The sequence below is a fragment of the Musca autumnalis genome, unplaced genomic scaffold (assembly GCF_047663935.1).
Source record: "Musca autumnalis isolate F117 unplaced genomic scaffold, ASM4766393v1 scaffold_4, whole genome shotgun sequence".
Taxonomy (NCBI): Eukaryota; Metazoa; Arthropoda; class Insecta; order Diptera; family Muscidae; genus Musca; species Musca autumnalis.
This window is the reverse complement of record NW_027411977.1, coordinates 151,307,322-151,328,317: the sequence shown is the minus strand read 5'-3', so window position 1 is coordinate 151,328,317 and position 20,996 is coordinate 151,307,322. Positions and strand designations below refer to the sequence as shown.

General features: G+C 33.4%; 1 protein-coding gene across 15 annotated transcripts in view; it reads right to left on the bottom strand.

The window, feature by feature from the left end:
- Window positions 1-10,997: 10,997 nt before the first annotated feature.
- Window positions 10,998-20,996, bottom strand: part of Ank2 (Ankyrin 2) — a 92,524-nt gene continuing 82,525 nt past the window's right edge. For all 15 annotated transcript variants that reach the window (XM_073984144.1, XM_073984152.1, XM_073984140.1 and 12 more), the window contains 4 exons: window positions 14,915-15,074; window positions 13,992-14,830; window positions 11,689-13,878; window positions 10,998-11,593 (listed from right to left, as the gene is read on the bottom strand). In XM_073984144.1, the coding sequence (XP_073840245.1) occupies window positions 11,475-11,593; window positions 11,689-13,878; window positions 13,992-14,830; window positions 14,915-15,074 (3,308 nt within the window). In that variant the 3' untranslated portion in view covers window positions 10,998-11,474. The remainder of the gene's footprint in view (window positions 11,594-11,688; window positions 13,879-13,991; window positions 14,831-14,914; window positions 15,075-20,996) is intronic.

Here is a 20,996-nt window from a genome sequence, read left to right as displayed (position 1 = left end):
ATAACTTGGCGATCGTGCATTATCCGTTCACACACGGATTAATTTTTCTCTGACACAACAGCCGTTTTTTGGCGACCCTTACGATCTTCGTTTTTTAGCGAGTGTCGGCCGCGATTGAATTCACTAAACCAGTTTTTCATATAGCTATAGGATGGTCCTTTATTGACATATATTTAATTTGATCGATGCAAAGTTGTGAAAAATGATCGAACGAAAATTTTCACAAGAAAGTTCCATTATTTTGCAAAGTGATTTTTTAAAGTTTACAGGGAAACTACACAACACATGGTCGTATGTCAAACTGTCCTGAGTACGTTTAGACTAAAAAGTGTCAAACTTTCCAAAAAATGTCAAATGGTTTCTGGGAACGCTCGTGTTGCCTAGGCCAGGAACCTTTTTAGTTTCCCTCGTACACAGGAACCTTTGAACCCAGCGTGATTTTAGATCCGATCTAATGAGCCCTTCGGCGTTCGAAACCATCCACTAAAACGGCGGATATGGATGCTTTGAAAATGGGAAAATCTGCAGAAATATATTTACACAATTCCGCAATTGATTGAACAGTGATTTTCTTTGATTATTTTTTATACGCGATTATAATAATCGCAAAAAGGGGCGTCATTAATTACAGAGATACCCGAGCAATATATATACGTATTTAACCAAAAATAGAATCCGCTGTCCTGATGATTTCTTCAAATATAAGTATATTGACGCATTTTTAATTGGCGCTCACTAAAATCTGGTGAGTCGCACTATTTTTTACCCACATGAAGGTTTTTACGAGTAGTGCTGTAAGATGCAACTGACGGCACATTTTTCTATTTCCAAGACCAAGACAAGAAATAGCTAAAATCAAGGGGTATTTAGGTATATGAGTAAAGGACAAAAAAATTTAGTTTCCATGAAGCCAAGGTTTATACTATTATAATACGCGAACTATTGTAGTTTTCCAGTAACTATGACTATTACTGGTTCAAATTAAGTGTTTTTGAAATTTAGCAAAATAAAATTAATTTGCGTGGAAGTTATGAAGACGACAATTTCCCCCACTTTGGAAAATATTTAATTTTTGAAAATTTCTGGAGAAACAAATAGGTCGCAACATTCTTTTTAAATGGAATATTTAAAGTAATTTGAATTTAGAACATTACAGTTACCCGAAAACCTTTTGTTTGGAAAACCTATTTTTTTATACCCTAATAATAATATATTATCACAACCATGTTGAACAGTTTCAACCGCTGAGGCAATGTTTAATTAATTCTAAGCAACTCATTTTTATAATTTTAAATGTCTCTGCATTTTGTTTCAAATATATGGGGAACTCTGAGTGAAATTGAGCAATTTTACAAAAAGTGGTTTTTGATTTCCTTTATTTTTTATTTTTTTTTTTGCTGTGTTTCAGCGAAACATTTCAGTGTATTTTGAAATGACTAACGGTTCCAGAGATATCGCGTCTTGAAAAATCGAAGTCTGTAAAAACTATATGCAAAGAAATACACATAACTTCTTTAATATTGGCCCAAATAGAAAAAAACTTTTTTTGGTTGTTGCTTTATTATTTTATATCAATCAGTGTGAAACATTTATTATTTCACAAAAAATAAAAATAAAAAATTAATTTATTTTTATTTTTTGAAATTTTGTCTGTTTCGGCGAAGATCATTTTTTTATTTTTTAATGATTTTTATTAATTTTCTCGTTTAGAGTTAAGCTTGATGATGAAAATTCTTGGCAAGTGAAAAAGGAAAGCCAAGGACTCGAACCCACACAGTCACCAAATTACGTGGCCTGGTTTCGTTATTAGTTGATTAGCTCTTCAGACGTATCGACTGTGGGATGGCTTCTCTGTCCTAGAACTTTTTGGTTTTTCAAATGCAAATGTGTTTTTATACATTCACGGATATTTGGCCGTAGAATTGTATTTCTTTATGACATTCCTACCAAAGTTGGTTTATATAGGTCCATATAAAGTACGCGTCATTTTAATATATTTTGAATGTAAAAGTCCCATTTGACCACAGAATTGGTTGTAATTTGGTATTTTGTGTTTCCAGAGGCTAAGAAACATTTCTACCACAACATGTTTATATATAGGTCCACGTTTTGATATAGCCCCCATAGGACGATGTCTCCCGATTTTCCGTATTTTGAAGGTTTTGGCCTCATTATCACACCGAGATGGCTGAAATTTGGTATTTAGTCTTCGTTGGGGTATAAAACTTTCCCCCAGAAATGTGTAGGTATAGGTCCAAGCCATCATATAGCCCCCATAGAACGGTACCTTCCGATTTTCGATATTTTGAAGGTTGTGGCCACATTAATCCACCGAAATGGCTGAAATTTGTGGTGGAGGGTAGAAAAAGTTAACGCTTTTCCTACTTGTTATTTTTTGAAAGTTTGCCTGTTTGGGCGAAGATCATTTTTTTTAATGATTATTATTAATTTTCTCGTTTAGAGTTAAGCTTGATGATCGAAAATTCTTTGCAAGTGAAAAAGGAAAGCCTAGGACTCGAACCCACACAGAATTTTCGATCATCAAGCTTAACTCTAAACGAGAATATTAATAAAAATTTTTCATCATTTGTTTTGTTGTTTTATTTAGGAATTTATCTTAAACATATATAGATTTTACATAATTCGACTTTTGAATTCGATCAGAAAATGTACTGAAATGTTTTGATTAGGGGCAACATGAACACAGTAAAAAATAAGGGAAATCAAAAACCACTTTTTTGCTAATGTGTCCGATTTCACTCAGAAATCCTCATATGTATGTCTAACATAAGGTTAGAAACAAAAACAAACAGATTCACAGAACTTAAATATTGTTAAGAGAAGATACATACATATGTACATACCTTGTATGTACTTGGACCATATTTAGCAAACAGCTAGCCAGGTATCAGTGTTAAATTTCTGTGCAAGATCAAGCATGATTTGAAGTGTTTTAGTGCTTCACATACCCCGTTTGCACTTAACCGGATTTAATAAACCCCCTGGGTTTCAAATGTCAATTCCATATAGTTGACGTTTGCTCTATGGAATTGAATTGACCACATAATGAAGATTAATCCGGCAAAAAGCTCTAATGCAATCGCCGGTATAAACTTAAAAATCGTTTTTGTTGAATTATGCCAAACTCGTAGTGCGTTTCAGAGATATCAACATGAAAATATAAAAAAAATAAAGTAGAGGACGGAGAAAAAATAGGAATTCCTAACTCAGAAAACGTATTTTTTGAGTTATGTCACACATTGAGTAAATCAGCGGGGAATAATTTCGTAGTTATTTCTTATTCTTAATTCATTACATGTTTAAATTGTTTGTTGAGTTTTTTTGAATGTAGGACGACACATCCTGTCCGTTTAACTTGACCTCATGTGACAACTCTAATCCAATAGAAATATCAGAAATACCCACCTAAACGAATTATTTACATATGTGTGCTTGTATGTGTGTGTTGTGGCGACACATGATAGGTGGTGGTGTTTGGGTAATATATGACGTAGAACCTAACCACTCTGCCCGTAACTAATCACTTGAAACTAGACACATTCAAAAAATATATATTTAAGTTTAACGCAAAATTTTCATTAAGATATACACAAATGAGCTGAAGGATGTTTTTTTAAATATTAACTTTCAATGTTCGATAGGTATTATGTTTTTCTACATTTCTATAAATGATATCATGGATGTGTTTGCAAATACACACAAAAGCCTTTGGACATTTCTGTTCTAAACTCAAAAAGAACCAAAAAAAAAAACAAACAACGGAACTTATATAACAAAAAAAAAAAAACAAATGGAAATTATAGTTAAATAATACGAATATGTTTAAAGAAAATCAAATTGGTTTGATAATCGAAAATGATTAGAAATGATAATGGATAAACAACGGTTCTACATTGCCAAAGAAAAATAAAGAATGTGATCATTTTTAGCTTATCGGATAGGTTCGATAAAATAAATGTGGCAAACATAAACATTTAATTACTTAAATCTATATGTATATATATATGTATAAAGTAATTGCCATTTTGACATATTAATTACTTGACTAAAACTAGAAATTAGCATTGAATCATTCATTGTCACTTACCAGTTGTCGAAATGGTAGAAATGCGTTCAAATGTCGATTCAGTAGTTTTGTGTAAAGTTTTCACTGTATCTATCAGATTATCTGAAATGGGGGAAAAATATACAATGACATGATGTGAGTGATTTGAATGCTATGCAGTTGTAGTAATTAAGAGAGTCGTAATATTCAGATTTTGATAATGAATTTACACAAAAAAAAAAAAAAACTATGAACTGAGATATTTTTTAAGCTTATTTACAATTTGAAATGAAGATAAAAGTTAGAACATGGCTTTATTAAAGCCAAATTTCAAGTTTTTTCTTTGGAATATAATAAACAATAGTTATATTGATAAAGACAAGTTAAAAGGATATTTATATTTCTTATGGAAGTTCTGCGCAAGACTATGACAATTTTCATCAATATGTTTTCAGTTTATAGATAAGAAGGGAGAAAGGGAGCTCCTTTACCTCCGTTCTCTCTCTCTTAGGTCATACCTAGACATCGGATTTTTGCATATTTTTGAAAATTATAATGCAAATAATTCGTTTATTAAACAGTAGAAGCTATAGCTTTGTACATATTATTGATCATTTTCAATATGACATCGAATTTCTGTTATTGGAACGATATAATTCTATATAATAAAATTTCAAAAGTATGCAAAAATCCGATGTCCAGTCATAACAGCTCAACCCCAAAGAGAATTAATTCAAATATCACTATGACATTCGCCTTAATAAGGCAAACAAAAATAGGCATTTCCTTTGTTTTCAATTTAAATAACAAATTGGAAAATTTGAAGATGTATTGTAGTTATTTTTTTGCATTAACTTTTGTTCATTTGAATAGTTTTGAGCCGAAATTTGTTGTTTGTTGCAGACTTTTGCTGAAAGCACTTGTATACCAGTGCACCGAATAGGACTTATATAGTAATATTTCTAAGAAGCATACCCATGGCACAATTACCAAGGTAGTGGCTTCGTAAAATTCTGAATATGTTATGTCAAAACTTTCTTTATGTTTTTGGGGAAATTACAACAAAAATAATTTTTTTATAAAGGCATTTGACTTTTCATATTCGATCAGCTGGTGTGATACCAGTACCTGGTAGTTCTGCCATGAGCATACCTAAATATGTCCGTATAACGAAAACGTTTATGGTGAAAAAAGTAGAACATGTGTATTCTTATGAATACTACCGAAATACGTCAACTTTGACAGAACGTATATGTTTTGTATATGTATTTGTGTGTTTTGTATTTTGAAAACAAAAGCGAAACAATTCCTGAAAATCAGTCAATTGTATAGGATTATTATTTGTTTCTACGAATGAAAAAAAACCTTAATATGTTTTAATCGCGGTTTTGTGTTTTAAACGGGATTTCGGTATTTGGGTAATACGAAGCTCAGAGACCGTTGTTGTGGTAGGAAGGTGAATATTTGTGTGCGTCTCGTCGTGAGTTAGATATACATAGCTGTAAAATGGCTTTTAACATTTTTTATTATTTTTTTTTTTTAATTTTCTCGATATTGAAAATTGTTTTGGGTTGCCACAAGCAACGAGTATAATTCAAACCAAGGCGAATTTAGTAGTAGATTTTTTTTTTTTATTTTGGCATAAACCCAGATATGCCCAATGTCCTATATATAGGACACATGCCAGCTAAAGTACCGTTTTTATTGCTGACCTCAAGGATATAACTAGAAATACACCCGACACCATTTCGGACGGGCCTAGTACACAAAATTTTAATTTTTGTGAGAAAAATATAGAAAAAATGTCTAAAAAATTATCATGATCATTATCAAGCCTTGGGCATATCTGGGTTAAGAGAAGACATCAGTTGGACGGACGTTGCATCACGATTCAAATTTTTTAAGCGGAATATGAAAATACTGATACATAAAAAAAAAGATATCGGCAGGACGTTGCATCATGATTCAAAAAAATTAAGCGGAATATGAAAACACTTGTACAAGGCCTACAACAAACATAATGGGGGTTATCATGAATGAAATTTCCCCGTGAGTTTTGTCTTTCCGCCGTTGCAACTTAAGGGAAAAAGTGAAAAAATTCACGGGGGATTGCCGTTCATGATAACCCCTAATAATCAGGTGGGCTTATTGGCCGACATTGTATAGGCCTTGATACAGCCTGTTTCTGTATGTCGATAAGAAAATGAATGTGTACGAAATACTACCAAACTCATGTTCTGTTTTCAAAGTTGTTTTTGTTTTGAAGCAAAAGTAATAATATTTCGAAAACTTAAGTTCGGGTGTGTTTCTTTCGCACACATTTTCGTTTCGACATACAAAAATAGGCTGATATTTTTTGCAGAATAAAATCATTTGTATTTAGGAATAAAGCAAAAGTTAAAAGTTTTCATGTCATTGTACGTCACGTCGTGTGTTAGGTATGGGTGTAACAATAAAGAACTTATGAGAGTGTTTCATTCAATTTTAGAAAATTTGGAACCTTATTGAACTCGAGAAGCCTCCTAATTGGGTTGTATGTAATTTTGTAATTATCATTTATCTTATTTTGATATTGAATGTAATTAGATTTCGTTTCTCAGAGTAATTTTCTTAATCAAGCAGAATACAAATCACATTTCTTTCTCACATGTGGATATGTACAGTAAATGAAAGCTATTCTATGTACAATTTTAGAGTATAAATAATATAGTATGGTAATAAGACCTAGCATAAACATATACTATGATTACAGAATTTTGAACGATGGCGTCGTAAATTATAATAATACCGACTGCTTGTTACATTTTCATCCTACAATATTATTGACCAGAGGCTGGATTCTTGTTCTATGAAAATTTGAAATGAAAAAAATATTTCATTTATAATTTTTATCATTTGACAGTTTTTTCCTTTATTAAAGTTTTCATTTCACATTTTCATAGAAACAGAATTGAGCCCCAGGTTTCTCTAAGACTATTCGAAAGAAAATCATGTTCGAATTACTACCAAACCTATTTTTTAATGTTTCTTTTCCATTATACAACCGTTAAAATTTGTAACATTAGTAATAATTAAAATTCTCACGTAAAAAGACAGCTAATATTTGATTCATTTTTGTTTTATGTTTGATAGTAATTTGAACGAAATTGGTTTCGAATCTAATTTACTTCAATTAGTTCGGAAGGTAGAATTATTTTCACAAAGAGATAGGAAAACATGTCCAATTCTACCTGTGGAGTCTAAATGACTATTACGAGCTACTTAATACAAATGCAAAGCTTAAAAGTATTTGCGAAAAAAATAAAACCATAACCTGGAGTTTTGAAAACACAATAAACGTTAGAAACCCCACAATCATAAGGAGAGAATGGCATGACACCGACTCTGTTTCGCCGCGGCGTGAAATAATAATAAAACATTTCGGCATAAACGCCCAACAGTGTAACAACGGCCCAAACGTTTATTATAGCTCTGTTCCAGAACTAAAAAGTTTTTACAATTTTTACACCTTATGCGTTCAGGTACACACAATTTATATGAAATTCGTTTACCACTTTTACGACTTTAGTAACTTTTACCAGTTAGTAAAGTACAGGCCATATGTTTTCAGCTTTACTAATTAACAATTTCAGAATTTCAAATTTCCTTTTAATGTTTAACATTTATATCTGGCAATACTTTGGAGTTTGATGTATTTCCACCATAAAATATGCAATTGTTTGTTTTCTAATTGATTTTATTATTGATTTAGTCAAAATAATATTGTGTTGAGCCTAAAAATATGCAATACATTCGCTGTTCCAAACTCGAAATCGTTTTCTTTCTTCATTCAATAAACTGTTGACATAGCAAGCAAAAAAGTATCGGTCAGATTTGCCGACAGAGATAAAACCCCCTGGCTTTCCAAAAGAACCATAATAGGTGTGGTAGACATTAATGTACTATGAACATGTCGATTTCTTACTTTCTAAACCTATCTTATCTTAAAAAATAAAATATTTCAGGAGAGATAAAAAACGATCATCTTTTGGTCGGGGTTGGGGTAAAGGTTTAAATGTAATTATTAGGAAATTAAATGAACTCAATTTTCTAATAATTGCATTTAAACTTTTACCTAACCACCGACCGATGTATCAAAAAATGTATCTCTCCTGACAAAAAGTAAAACAAAAGATATGCCAGTTTCCAAGGTAAATCTTTAGCCTTTGTGGGCTAGGTATCTTAAGCATTGGGTTAATTTTTCCTCTGACAGACTCAATCAGCACGGAATACAGATTTCCTTCATAAATTGTAATGCCTTCTATTTTGGAAGTTTGATAGATTGGCAGTGGCTCACACGTCTGAAAAATTGTTTGTTGGAGACGACTGGTCGGCCCAGCAGGGCTCTGCTGTGAACTTTTATTTATTGTTGTCTTATTAGAACGAAGCCATTATTTATGAAAGTTTTTAATCAATTGAATTAATCCTCTCCAATAAATTGACAATGTTGCAGACGTCTTAACGTTCTAAGCCACTGCCAATGCTATCAATCTTCCGAAATGGCCGAAATGGAAGGCATTACAATTCATGAAAGAAGCCCTCCTTCGATTGTATGTATTCAAAACTAATTCTAGACCAGACACTAGGCGGACTTTGAAAGAAAAAAGGCTTAAAAATACTTCATATCTGCTAATTTGCAATAACGTCCGTATAAATAGAAGTTATCAAAACTCCACCTTTGTCTTCTAGCCATTATTTACATCTGATATACTTGATGAGCTGACTAAACCCAAGCGAAACGATCGTAGCATAATGGTTGGGTGTGTGGAACTTCGCTAGAATTAAATTTTTCAATAGAAACTCCTTAGGTCAGAAAGTATCAATCAGCTGTGATATACCCCATAGAAAATAATTAATCACAATACATCTGACTAGAGGTGGGCGATTGTCGTGTTCGTGGTACTAGAAAACACGACACAGCACAGCTAAAGGTTTTAGTACCTAGTCGTCGCTAAAGTGTTTTTGTTTAGGAGCGTGTTTGTTGTTGTGTCGTATTTTCTAGTGCCACACCACGACAATTGCTCAACTCTACTTCTGACGTCTATAGGTGTTTTCTGAGTTTCAGTTTCTCAGGAAGTTTAGACTTGCCCCCGAAAAACATTGTACATTCGTAAATTGGACCGCATAAACTGCACTCTTTCCAAACTTTGTGTGGGAGAGTGTCCGATGTAGTCCGATACAATGTTTGGACCAAATCGGTTTCTCCCTTTGAGAGTTATCTTATGTTCTACCCAGTTTGGTTGGATCCGGGAAGCCTTTTTAGAGCTTTTGAGTCATTATCTCAGGAAGTCGTCGTAACAGGGCCGGAAAAAGAACTTGTTGCAAAAATTGAAAAACGATCCGAGACGAGCTGTTACACTTTTTCCAAATTTTGTATGGGAGATACACGAAGGAGTATACCGATTAAGTCCATATTCAAACCTGATCTATGTCAGGAAGTAACATTACCATATTCAAAGTTATAACGAATTCGGTTATACTCCATTCGAAATTTATCGTGCACACCATTTTAGCGAAAATTTTGAACATTTGTGGGGTAGGTACCGGAATGAGTTAACCGATATGGCCTATCTTCGAAATTAAACTAAGTTTGGACAATATATTACGTTGATCCGTTCGAGAATTATCGTGCGTAAATCAACTCCAAATTGTCTGAAACGGATTTCGTCCAAACATACTTGGGATCTAAAACATTATTTCGATTAGGAACAATGTTGGTCAAAGGTATATAAACCCTCTTTAGCCTTAATAGTATTAGTAAATTATGAAGTTTTTGTCAATGTATTTGGGAGTAGTTTTGGCAGGATTGAAATCAAAATAGTTTTGATTTTGTAAATGAACCCCTTTCAATCCGATGAATTTTGTTTATTTTCCAAGTAACCAACAAATAATTTTTGAAAACAACAAATATTATTTGTGAGGAAATTAAAAAAATTGGAAAACTTCAACCCAAAATCGAGTTTTGGAGGAAAATTCATCATTTTTGGAATATGGATTGAAGGAATGCCACACACTATTCAATCACACACGTACACAAGGGTTCATTTGGCAGTGCAGTTTGGCAGTATAGTGTATGCCCCGCATAAGGCTGAGGATATAAACAAATACAAATATGTGTACGTCGATGTTACTAAAAATTATGTATGCGAAAATAAAAAAGATTAAACTTTAGTAACTTTTAAAATATAAATAGAAACAGAACAATAAATACATTTTTATTATTAAATATTCATAATGATTTAAAAGATGACTTTCAAAAAAAAAATTATAAATTGTTTATAACATCTAGTAAACAGAATGCTAGATTTATTAGTCTCCTATGGTTCTCAGTAGTTTTATCAATGATTTCCTCAGACGATATGATGTATCTGTCTAGTTTCGACATTATTTTATATTAGTGTCTCTTCATTGTACAAATTACAAATTGTTCTTGTGACCTACGTTCGGAAAGGCCAAACAAATTTTGATATCATGAATGATGAAAGTTGCATTTGAAAGTTTCAACGTACAGAATAAGAGTTAGAGAAAAAGGTTTGTAACTTTGCTATGGTCTGCTTAAAATTCTTGTTTGTAAATACCAATTGAATTCAACTTTCATCTATGTACATATTTAGCTAAATATTAGGAGTGTCTTTGTACTCGCTAGCTAGTTTTTAATCATACTTTTGCCCAAATTTGATTAAAAAGACAACATCCAGTAAAATAAACAAAAACAATTTCAAAATGTTGACCGATCAGAGTTCGCAAAACTCCAATCGTTGTGAACTACAAAACACTTTGTCAACTCACCAACTCCACTTATATTGTAACCAAAAAAATAAATAAATAAATAAAAGAAAACAAGGAATAAAAACACAATAAAAATCAAAATTAAAGAAAAATGTGCATAACATTTTTTTTACATCGACACATTATTGAATATTTATTTTCGATAATTTATATGTATGTATTATTCACAATCATTATAGTTTTGCGTGCCAACAACAAAACATATCAGGGATTTCATTCACACTGATGCAAGAAAAGTTCGATTTACTTAAGCTGTATGTGGGGGCTGTGAAAAACTACCATTACATTAGAACGAATAAAGCAATAGTGTACACTGCCTACCCCACACCTTCGAGTATGCATCTCTCTTGGCTATCGGAAATACTGTTATTATGCCAAATTAAAAAAAAAAAATAAATAAATTAAAATGTTAACAACGATTAAACTTCCCCTTAAAGGATGAGGTGTGGATAGCGTGAGATGGCATTTATTGCATTTCGAATTCCCGTTGTTGATGTTTTTGATTCTTTGCATTGGCGTATTTTTGTTTATTTAGCTACGTGTGATGGACACACACATTTATATTGTATGTATTTAAATTTTACTTATGTTCACCTTCTTCAATTGTTGGTTTCTGGGTTCCTTCGGCATATTCGCTTTTGTCGTTTTTCGTTTCAATAGGGGTTGGTGGTGGTGTTTGCGAATGTGGAATATCGCTCTCTGAAAAGATGTGAGGAGGAATAATTACGAATCATAATATAGCGATATTAGAACAGTTGTAGTTTTTTTAACCTTTATAATTTCCAATTACTCACCTTGCAGTGTCAGCTGCTCCGAGATTTCAATTAAACCTTCGCTCATTTTCTTGGTTATGGTATCCCCGACTGACTTACAAAACTCTGCATCGGTCAACGATTTACGTGGTTCGTTGCTAGCCGAGACATGCATTGGACCTGCTTGTTCGAAACTGAGGAAATCTTGTGTTAGGGTTTTAACAGAACTTGTGGTAATTTCAGGCTTTGTAATGGGGGCAGCGATTTCAATGCCATCTCCCAAAATTTGTTTGGCTTCGTCAACATGTTCTTCGATTTGTTGTTTTGTTGCTTCAAGTGTTTCGCTACATTTCGATACAAATTCACCTTCATTAATGGTGGTCTCCACCACTGGTGGGAATGTAATGGTCTCAACGGTTGTTTTCTCAATTTGCTTGGTGGTTTCTTCCATTAAACCTTTTCGAGGCATAGGCAATTGGGATTCCTGTTCCATGGATAAAAAGTCACGTGTCACTTTTCGGGCATCGGCAACAATTGATTTCATCTCCTCTAACTTTTCCCGCGAATCATCGATTATAGACACTGTTTTTCTAGGCGCAGCCTCAGGAACAGGTGCTGGTTCTTCTTCGATATTGGATTGTGTTGTGGCTTGTGGTGTTACCTTAGGCTCCATTCCCCTAAATTCGTATGTTACCTTTTTAGCTTCGAAATCGGCAATAGTCTGATCGATTTTATCGGAAGCAATAACGTGTTCCTTTTCGATTTTAGATTGTAGGTCGTCGACAGCAGCACTGGCTTTCTCAGTAAAGGATTTTATGGTGTCAGCAACATTATTGGCTTCAGTTATCACGGAATCTTTAGCTTGTGTCATTTTCTCTTCTACCTTTGCAGGTTCTGTGAATGTTTTTATGGATTCTGTAACGGTTTTTGTTTCGGTGACAATCAATTCCTTTGTATCGGCAATGCCTTGCTCGACTTTTTCTTTGGTTTCAGATTTAGTCTCATTAGCTTTAGTTTCTACAGTTTTTGAAGTTTCCTTTACTTCGGTTTCGACAGCCTTTTTAAGACCGCCAAACATTTGTCCCAGTTTATCAACACCGTCGCTCAATTCTTCCTGCATTTGGTCAGCACCACATTTTAATGAATCCGTGGCACTTGATGATTCCTTTTCAATGAATTCTTTTGCTTTGCCAACATCTTCTGTAACTCGAGAAGAAGTGTCTTTAACGTCGGCTATTTTGGGTTCAGTGAAAGCCTTAATTTTATCTTTTACGGATTCACTTTCGGTCAAGAGAAATTCTTTTGTTTCATCGGCTTTGGTTTCTGAGAAACTCCTAACAGCATCGGCAGCACTCTTTTGATTGGCTATTATAGAGTCTTGTATTTGCACAGCCGTCTCATCAATGATCTTGGAGGGGGCTTTCGTAGCGGAAGGTTCGGTAAAACCGTTCTCAGGCTTTTTAGTTTCAAATGCTGAAATGATACTCTCGACCTTTTTGGAAGCTGTATCCACAGTTTCGCTTACGATTTCTTGTGCGGTTTCCACGACTTGCTGTGACTTCTCTTTCACCTCTCCGTCGAATTTTTCAGGCACTGCGGTGGTTTGCTGTGATGGTAGTTGGGTGAATTTTTCAAATGCTAAAAAGTCTTGTGTTAATTGTTTGGTACCGGAGGCCAATGATGGCATTTCTGACTTCAATGAGTCAATAATTTTGCTTGGCTTTTCAACACTGCTTATGTCCTTGACGATTTTAGAATTATCCACGTCTTCGTGGCTACTCAAAGATTTCGCCGCACTCGATGTATCGTCTTCCTCTTCGGAACTACGACTGGATGTCTTGAATTTGTGCGTTAGCTCCTTATCAAAATCGCTCTTGCTCACTTCACTTGAGTCCTTCTTTCCCATTTTCATTTTGATGACTTGTTCGGGAACGACGGCGGACTTGACAATATTATCAGCCGGCAATTGCATCATTATTTCCGATTCATGGATGGCTTTCTTGTCGTCGATCAAACTCTTGCGCTTGATTTCGGTTATTTCGCGGGATATTTCCTTCTTCTGAGATGAGGCTGGTATTTGTCGTTCAACAGATAATCGTTTGACAATTTTGTCGCGTCTCTCAGCCACCGAACGCTTGACACATTCCTCATCCGATTCTGATTCTTCTATTTCCTTCTCTTCCGCCGAGTATTTGATTTCCTCACGCTCGTGGATTTGCTGTATCCGCTTGCCTAAAAATTACAAATTAACATTTTTAATATACGTATGTAAATACATATGTATGTATAATGTGCTCGTATGTAGGTAGAGGAATATATTTGACTCAATGCTAATGTGTACTTACTTTCTTGTCGGACAAGCTCCTCCACCGACTCCGAATTTTTCATTATATCGGTTTCATCAAAGTCACGCGAATGCGAAAGTCTGCCACTCTTGCATTTGCTCATAATATCGTCGCGTCCAATGTTCTTGAGAGCTTGCTCCAGTGCTGGCAAATCGTAATTTGGCTTATCCTTGTACAAGCGAATCATGCTTTGAGCCTGGCGAGCAATGCTGTCGGTATTCTGATTGATGATTTCGTCAATTTCCTCTGTCGTAATGCCAATTTCAGTGGCAAGTTGAATCCAATCCTTGCCCAAGAGATTCGACAGATCCACTATGCGAATGTCCCCGATGTAGTGATCGTTCTGATGCTTGCTAAAGTTCAACAGCGAACTGCGGTACGTGGGCGTGACTTTGTCGGAGAATGCCGTAACCGAATCGGGTATGACAGCCTCCGGCAAAACAATATTCAGAATACAGATGGGTTGTTGCGGCGGTTCTCCCTTGGCAACCTTCGGCTCTTTCATAAACAGCGTACGTCCAACAATATCGGCGTGCTGGTCTTTGACACGCACCGTAAATGGAAGTCGATTTTCTCGGAATGCTTTAAATGGCAACTGTAGTTGTTCGCCTGACTTTGTAACCGGCACCAAGTTGCCAGCCATTTCAATGTACTGAGGTTTGCCCTCCAGCACCTCCACATCTCGACTCTTCGCCACCTGCGTGTACAACTCCATCTTCTCCAGTGTCTTGTCCTCGCGGTCATCTGTCATACAGAAGACTCGCAGGCGGGCTTCGTATGGTTCGACTTTTTTGGCAAACACTACAAATTTAGCTATGAAAGGTACATGAATGACTTCCCTATTAAGATGCAATATGGGAGAAGGGGAGTTATGTTAAGTGAACGTGTCTTACTATTATTTATTTGTATAAAATGTTGCATACTTGTATAGTTCAGTAGCCATCTTAGTGGCCTCACTAATGTTACGACAATCCATAAGCCAAAATCTAGCAGATACGGTGGTGGTGAAAGAAACACAATCGTTGACAAATGTTAATGGAGTAGAACCAGTGACGTCTTCCCATTGAGCCCGCGAAGGACCACCTATAGCGGAAAAAGAATAAAACAAGAAAACAGAAAAAGGGAAAAGAAGAAGAAGAAAAACGATCAAAACAAAAACAAAACATTAGTACAATAATATCGAAAGTTTGTCAAGGTAATCAATTTAAGTTTTTGTTTTTTTTATTCTTAATTCATATGAGTTATGTCAATGTCAGCGCGTCCGTCTTTAGCTACATATTTAAAAATTTTCATTTAAACTACAACACGATTTGTTGTTAGCAAATTATTATCATTGTTGTTGTGGTTTATAATAAATACTTTTTTTAATTCTACTTTGTATGTAGTAGATTTGAGTTTTTCTTTCTTATTTCCAATTTCAATTAATTTTCGATCTACAATTATTAATTCAATCAACGTAAACCAACAAAAACAAAAACATTAAAGTGTTGAAATAAAAAATAAATGAAGAAAAAAACTATTAAAAAAAGATTTATTTAAAAAATGATAAGAAAAACTAAAATTCAAATATATATAGGAAGGAAAAACAATATTCAAATAATAAACTATGCACTTAGTTTACTAAATATGTACTTTTATATGTATGGATTTTGCAAGTATGTTTATTAAATGCGGTACAATATTGTTAGAGATCAAGGCCAAGTGACTTTTTTTTTTGTTCTTCATGACCCATTTAAGTGACATTTGATGTTATTGCTTTCTAGGTGCAAGTACGTGTGTGTGTGCGTTTCAAATTTCGAAAATTCGTTATTGGGTAGTTGTACGCTTACATTTACACAATTCACTGCAAATTGGCATTCCGTTGCTTAAACGTCAAATAAATCCTCGTCGTTAACCCAGTGGACTTTTGGATTTGAAAGTCAAGTGGATTTCGTAAATCTAAACGTACATATTCAGCCTTATTTTTAACGTAAATTCTCGGTTCCCGGGAGTTTTTCACTCTCTTCTTTATGTTGAAACGAAAGAGAGACAAAACTCACGTGGAATTTACGTTTAGAATAAGGCTGGTAGTATCTTTTTGTGGTAAAATATAAAAATAATAAAGCTGGCGTTATGTTTTTCATTTCATTTATTTCACATGTAATTTGAAGCGATGGGGCTCATAAATAAAAAAATTACAATATATGTATGTATGTACGCATTTTTTTGTCATTGCTATAATCGAAAATCCATGTAAAAATCGCTAAGTCGGAAAGCAGCTGACCCTGTTAAATGCTTGGAATTTAGCAAAAGAGTGCTTTTTGGCTAAATGAAAACCCTTAACTTATATGGCGATCGAAAACCCTTAACTTATATGGCGATCGAAAATACTCTTAGTTCTGTGTCTATCTTTTCTAAACGAAAATTCCCCGTGAGTTTTGTCTTTCCGCTGTTTCAACTTAAAAGAGAAAGTGAGAAAACTCACGGGTAATTTACGTTCAGAATAACCCCCATTAATTAAAGTAAATAACTTTTGTTTTACGTTTAATACGATTTTTTCATTGACAAAATTATTTGGATATATTAGATAACTTTTAACATTCGAATGCCACCATGGTCATTTTCTCCCAGATTAAGAGATGCTTGCGTACTTTTGGGATCCTGTCCTGTGTGATCCTTGTACGAAATTATTTATGACTGTCTTCCAAAATGAGTCAATACCACATTCAGGTAGTGATGAAAACCGAATCGACTCGATTTGCAGAATCGAAATAGTATATATTCGGGGTGCCTTTGATGATACATTTATACGCCCCTTATTTGAGTAATATTTTTAAAATCCATTTCCAATTTCAATAAAATATTCACCAAAATTCGAAATATACGATTTCAATTTATGGGAAAGCGAGTCGAAATGGTTTTCCATCACATACCTGATTAATTTGTATGGGGCCAAAGGTGAATTTTCACGGTGCCAACTCGTCTAAAAAAATCCGACTTGGATTTTTTCCCTTTGAGTTAAAAACAGCCTGGTGTGGGTATTAATTGAATACTGAGAACAGTGTCCATGCCAAGCCAATACTTATTTTGCTGTACTAAAATATTTCGTGCATATACAAAGCAAATAATATTTTTGAAATCTGTGATACAATTTTGTAACAATTCTGTTGCCGAAATTGATATTTTTTAAGTGGCCATAACTTTTATCATTTCTGAATATTTTCGGTAATTTAGCGGCCGATATAAAGCTGTTAAACAAAAGGTTTATAAATTATTTTTTTTTTTAATTTTTTTACTAATTTGCATAATTTTTTATTTTGTTTCTGATTTCATGTTTTTTTAATCGAAATCAAGAAGAAATCCTATGGAGAATCTCATGTGGAAGGGTAGTAAAACTGCGGAGAGAAATAAATTTTTTTTTTCTCTGTTAAGATGAGCGGAATAATCAGAAGAGTTTTTGCAAATAAAACATAAAATAAAATTCTTTAATTTACGACAGAGTCGTGGTTGTTTTATTTCGATCGCCAATTTACGGGCACATTTCAGAAATTACAAAATGTAAAGTAAAATACACATCTAAATTGTTGGAATTAAAAAATTGTCTAATATAAACATTATTAAAGCTTTTGTAGTAATTTTAAAATAAATAACACACACCCTCTATTTAGGAGAAAGTCTCTGTAAAAGCAATTCAATTCATATTTAATAAATATAAAAAGGTCGAACAAAACGTAAATACAATATTATTATTCGATTATGAATAGTAAGTCAAACATAGTTGCGTTGCCGGATGAGAAAATCATACAATTAAAATAACTAAAACGACAGAAATTTTTGTCAAATCCATTCAATGTCAGTGTTTTGCACCTTCAGCTATTAATTTAATTGTAAAAAAGTATAAATTTCAATGAGGAATGGAAATTTTTATTTTTAAATTTGCTTTCGACAACGCAACTGGAGTTGGGTTGCTATCTATAATCGACCGCTTGGCCTTAACCTTTAAAATGGCACCACCTAAATGTCATATGCATGATTATTGTATGTGTTGTATGTATGAGAGATAATGAATGTTTGAAAATGTCCTTTAAATGTGTTTGTGTATTTACTTTTTCGTTCAAGCAAAAGCATAACAAAAACAATGCTCAAAATCTAAGCTTTTCGGTATGTGATCCTTAATGATTTTTCTATTTTGCACAGCTTTATAACAGAATGATAAAGAGCAAATAATACAACAATATAGGCTTAATTCAATAACAGTCCTAAACCGTAACAGTGTTTTGAAAAGTTTCATGCAAAATGATGGGATACTCTATTTAAATCGGTATTTTTTCTGGTAAATATAAAAATATTATTGCCTGAGAAATTTCGGAAAGTTAATTGTTATTCGTTTCTAGTGAAATTCGAAAAATTTCACACATGTTGAATAAGAAGTATTCGTCTTGAAATTGCCAAACACGCATAGGTATATTGGAAATGTAACTTTTTTCCAATACCCTGAGGGAATGTTGCCTGATAATTATTCGGCATAAAAATCATGCACTACATATTTTTAGCCCATTCAGCAACGGGAAATGTTAATGGGAGAAAACTCTACATTTGATATAAAAAATTACATTTTGAGCTTTTTATAAGAAATATTTTTATTTGATGTATATTTCGGCTAAAGGTCAGTGAAAAGACGTTGTTTGTGTTTAGTTTTAAATTTTTATTTTTGTTCCAATATTTCGGTTGACTTCGTCAACCATCTTCAGGGATTAAATTTAAAGAGAAAAGTCTCTGCTTTCTTACGCCGTTTAGGCTAAACCAAATATTTTTTTCTCTATAAAGTACAGCTTTCCTGGAATCGGTCATTATTTTAAAAATTTCCAAATTGTTTTAAAATTGACAACCCCTTGGTTTATGATTGGGAAAATTCTTTTTACTACATTCCTAACAAATCCCAAAATGAATATATGTATCTTAAATTATTAAATTTATCACATATCAATTTTTTTCACCCGAATATTAGATTTTTTAATTTTAATAGACAGATAACAACTCTATAAGAAAATGCAAGAAAACTTACAAAAATATGCAAGAATAACCGAGTTTAACGCCAATTTTTACAACCATTTTTTGTGCTTTTTAATAAAAAACAATAAGTCGTTAATAATGCGAGGTGATGTATTTTTCTTCCCAGCAAAAAATTCCAGTAGCAAATAAGGTTTTTATAGTAATTTTTAGTAGTCGTAACTACTTACAAATCAACTTACTAACCCGTTATATTAACAAGGCCATGTCGCACTGGATAACCAGTTATTCTATGGCACCTCGAAGTCGAAAAATAAGCTGAAAAATATTTTTAGAATATTTTAGGTAAATTTATGTTCAATTTTAACGCACTCCATATGTTTTTAGTTTACTCTCTGCTGGATATGAACATGCCAACGTCTGATTTGTAGCCAAACAAAGTACACAATGTGCACCAGCAACTCTTCGAAATTTTGCTAACAAAAAATAGAGGGTTGAACACCAAAACTCTCGGTTTTACTATCGGACACACATGCTCTTTGCCACCGAACTCATTACTAATGACCTGTTTCTCTAAAACGATTCGAATTCATATTCGTTCGAATTACTATCAAATCGAATCGATATGGAAGAAGTCTAGCCTTTTGTCCTTGTCCTTTTGTTTTTAATGCCATGTTTGAGTTTTTAACTTAAATTTAAACAAAAAATAAGTTAATGAGGTTTCAAAATGAGGGATTGTCTACGGAGTAACCTATTTTACATTCTACTTAAAAGTTCATATGAAATGTAAACGTGAAATGAAGTACTACACTATAATAAAACAGTAAGTTTAAAGGCCACAGTAGAGATCGGCATAGTGCCAGCTATAGATGCCATATTCGTGCAACATTTAGGCTGACTTTCGTATCGTCAGGAAACCGGCAGCACATTACGAATTATTGAACTTTCCGATTTATCGGCGTATTAATGATCAAATTTTTGGTTTAGTCTAATGTACATGTACAATTTCAGATTTCGTTGGAGTTGGTTACAATCACGAGTATTATAACGGAATTTTCCCACACGAATAACAGTAAACTAGAGTACATTTTAGTTCAAGGGGTTACTTTTTTTTAATAATTTAGTGAAAACCCGAAATGTATTTCGTCACCTGAAATGCCCAATGACGTAACCCTTAAAGGGTTACGTTGAGGGTTACGTCTTTGGGAATTTCAGGAGACGATTTATTTTTCATACCGACTTTTCGTCGCTATTTGGCTACTTTTTCAAGTGAATTCGGAATATTGATTTCTAAGACGCGTTACATAAATTTTATACTAATTAAAATATACTCCTAAGACAAAAAACACGATTTATAAAAACTATAACACAGTTCGATTACATTATTGCAATTCCTTAAATCGAACAAGCCAGCAAAGATTTTGGGGGGCCACATGAACCGAATAATCCATTACCAAGTAATATAAACAATCCCAGCAAAACAAATCTTTATAATGGGTTTTTATAATACTTTTTGGTAGTCGTGACTACTTACAAAACTCCCCACTAACCTATTATTTCAACAAGGGCATTTCGCACTAATTAACTAGTTATTCTATAACCACTAGAATAACTAGTTATTCTATGGCCAGTAGAAGTTGAAAAATAAGATAAAAACATATGTTCTATTTTTAGAATAGTTGAAGTTGAATGGAATTTCAATTTCAAAACCGTTCATATTTTTTATTTTAGTTTGCTCTCTGCTGGATTTGATCATGCGAACTTCCAATTTGTAGCCAAACACACTACACACTGTGCCACACATGCGAACATTAAGGGTTATTTAAACGCTTACATGAGCACCACCATCTCGTCACCATAAATGCCCGAAGACGTAACCCACAAAACCAAAACTTTACAGGAGAAACAAAAAACGTTATAAAATGAAAAACTATTTTATAGAATATCAATCGAGTATTTGGAGTATTATCAATCATGTATGAATGGGAGTAAGTAATGAAACTAAAACCGCAAAAA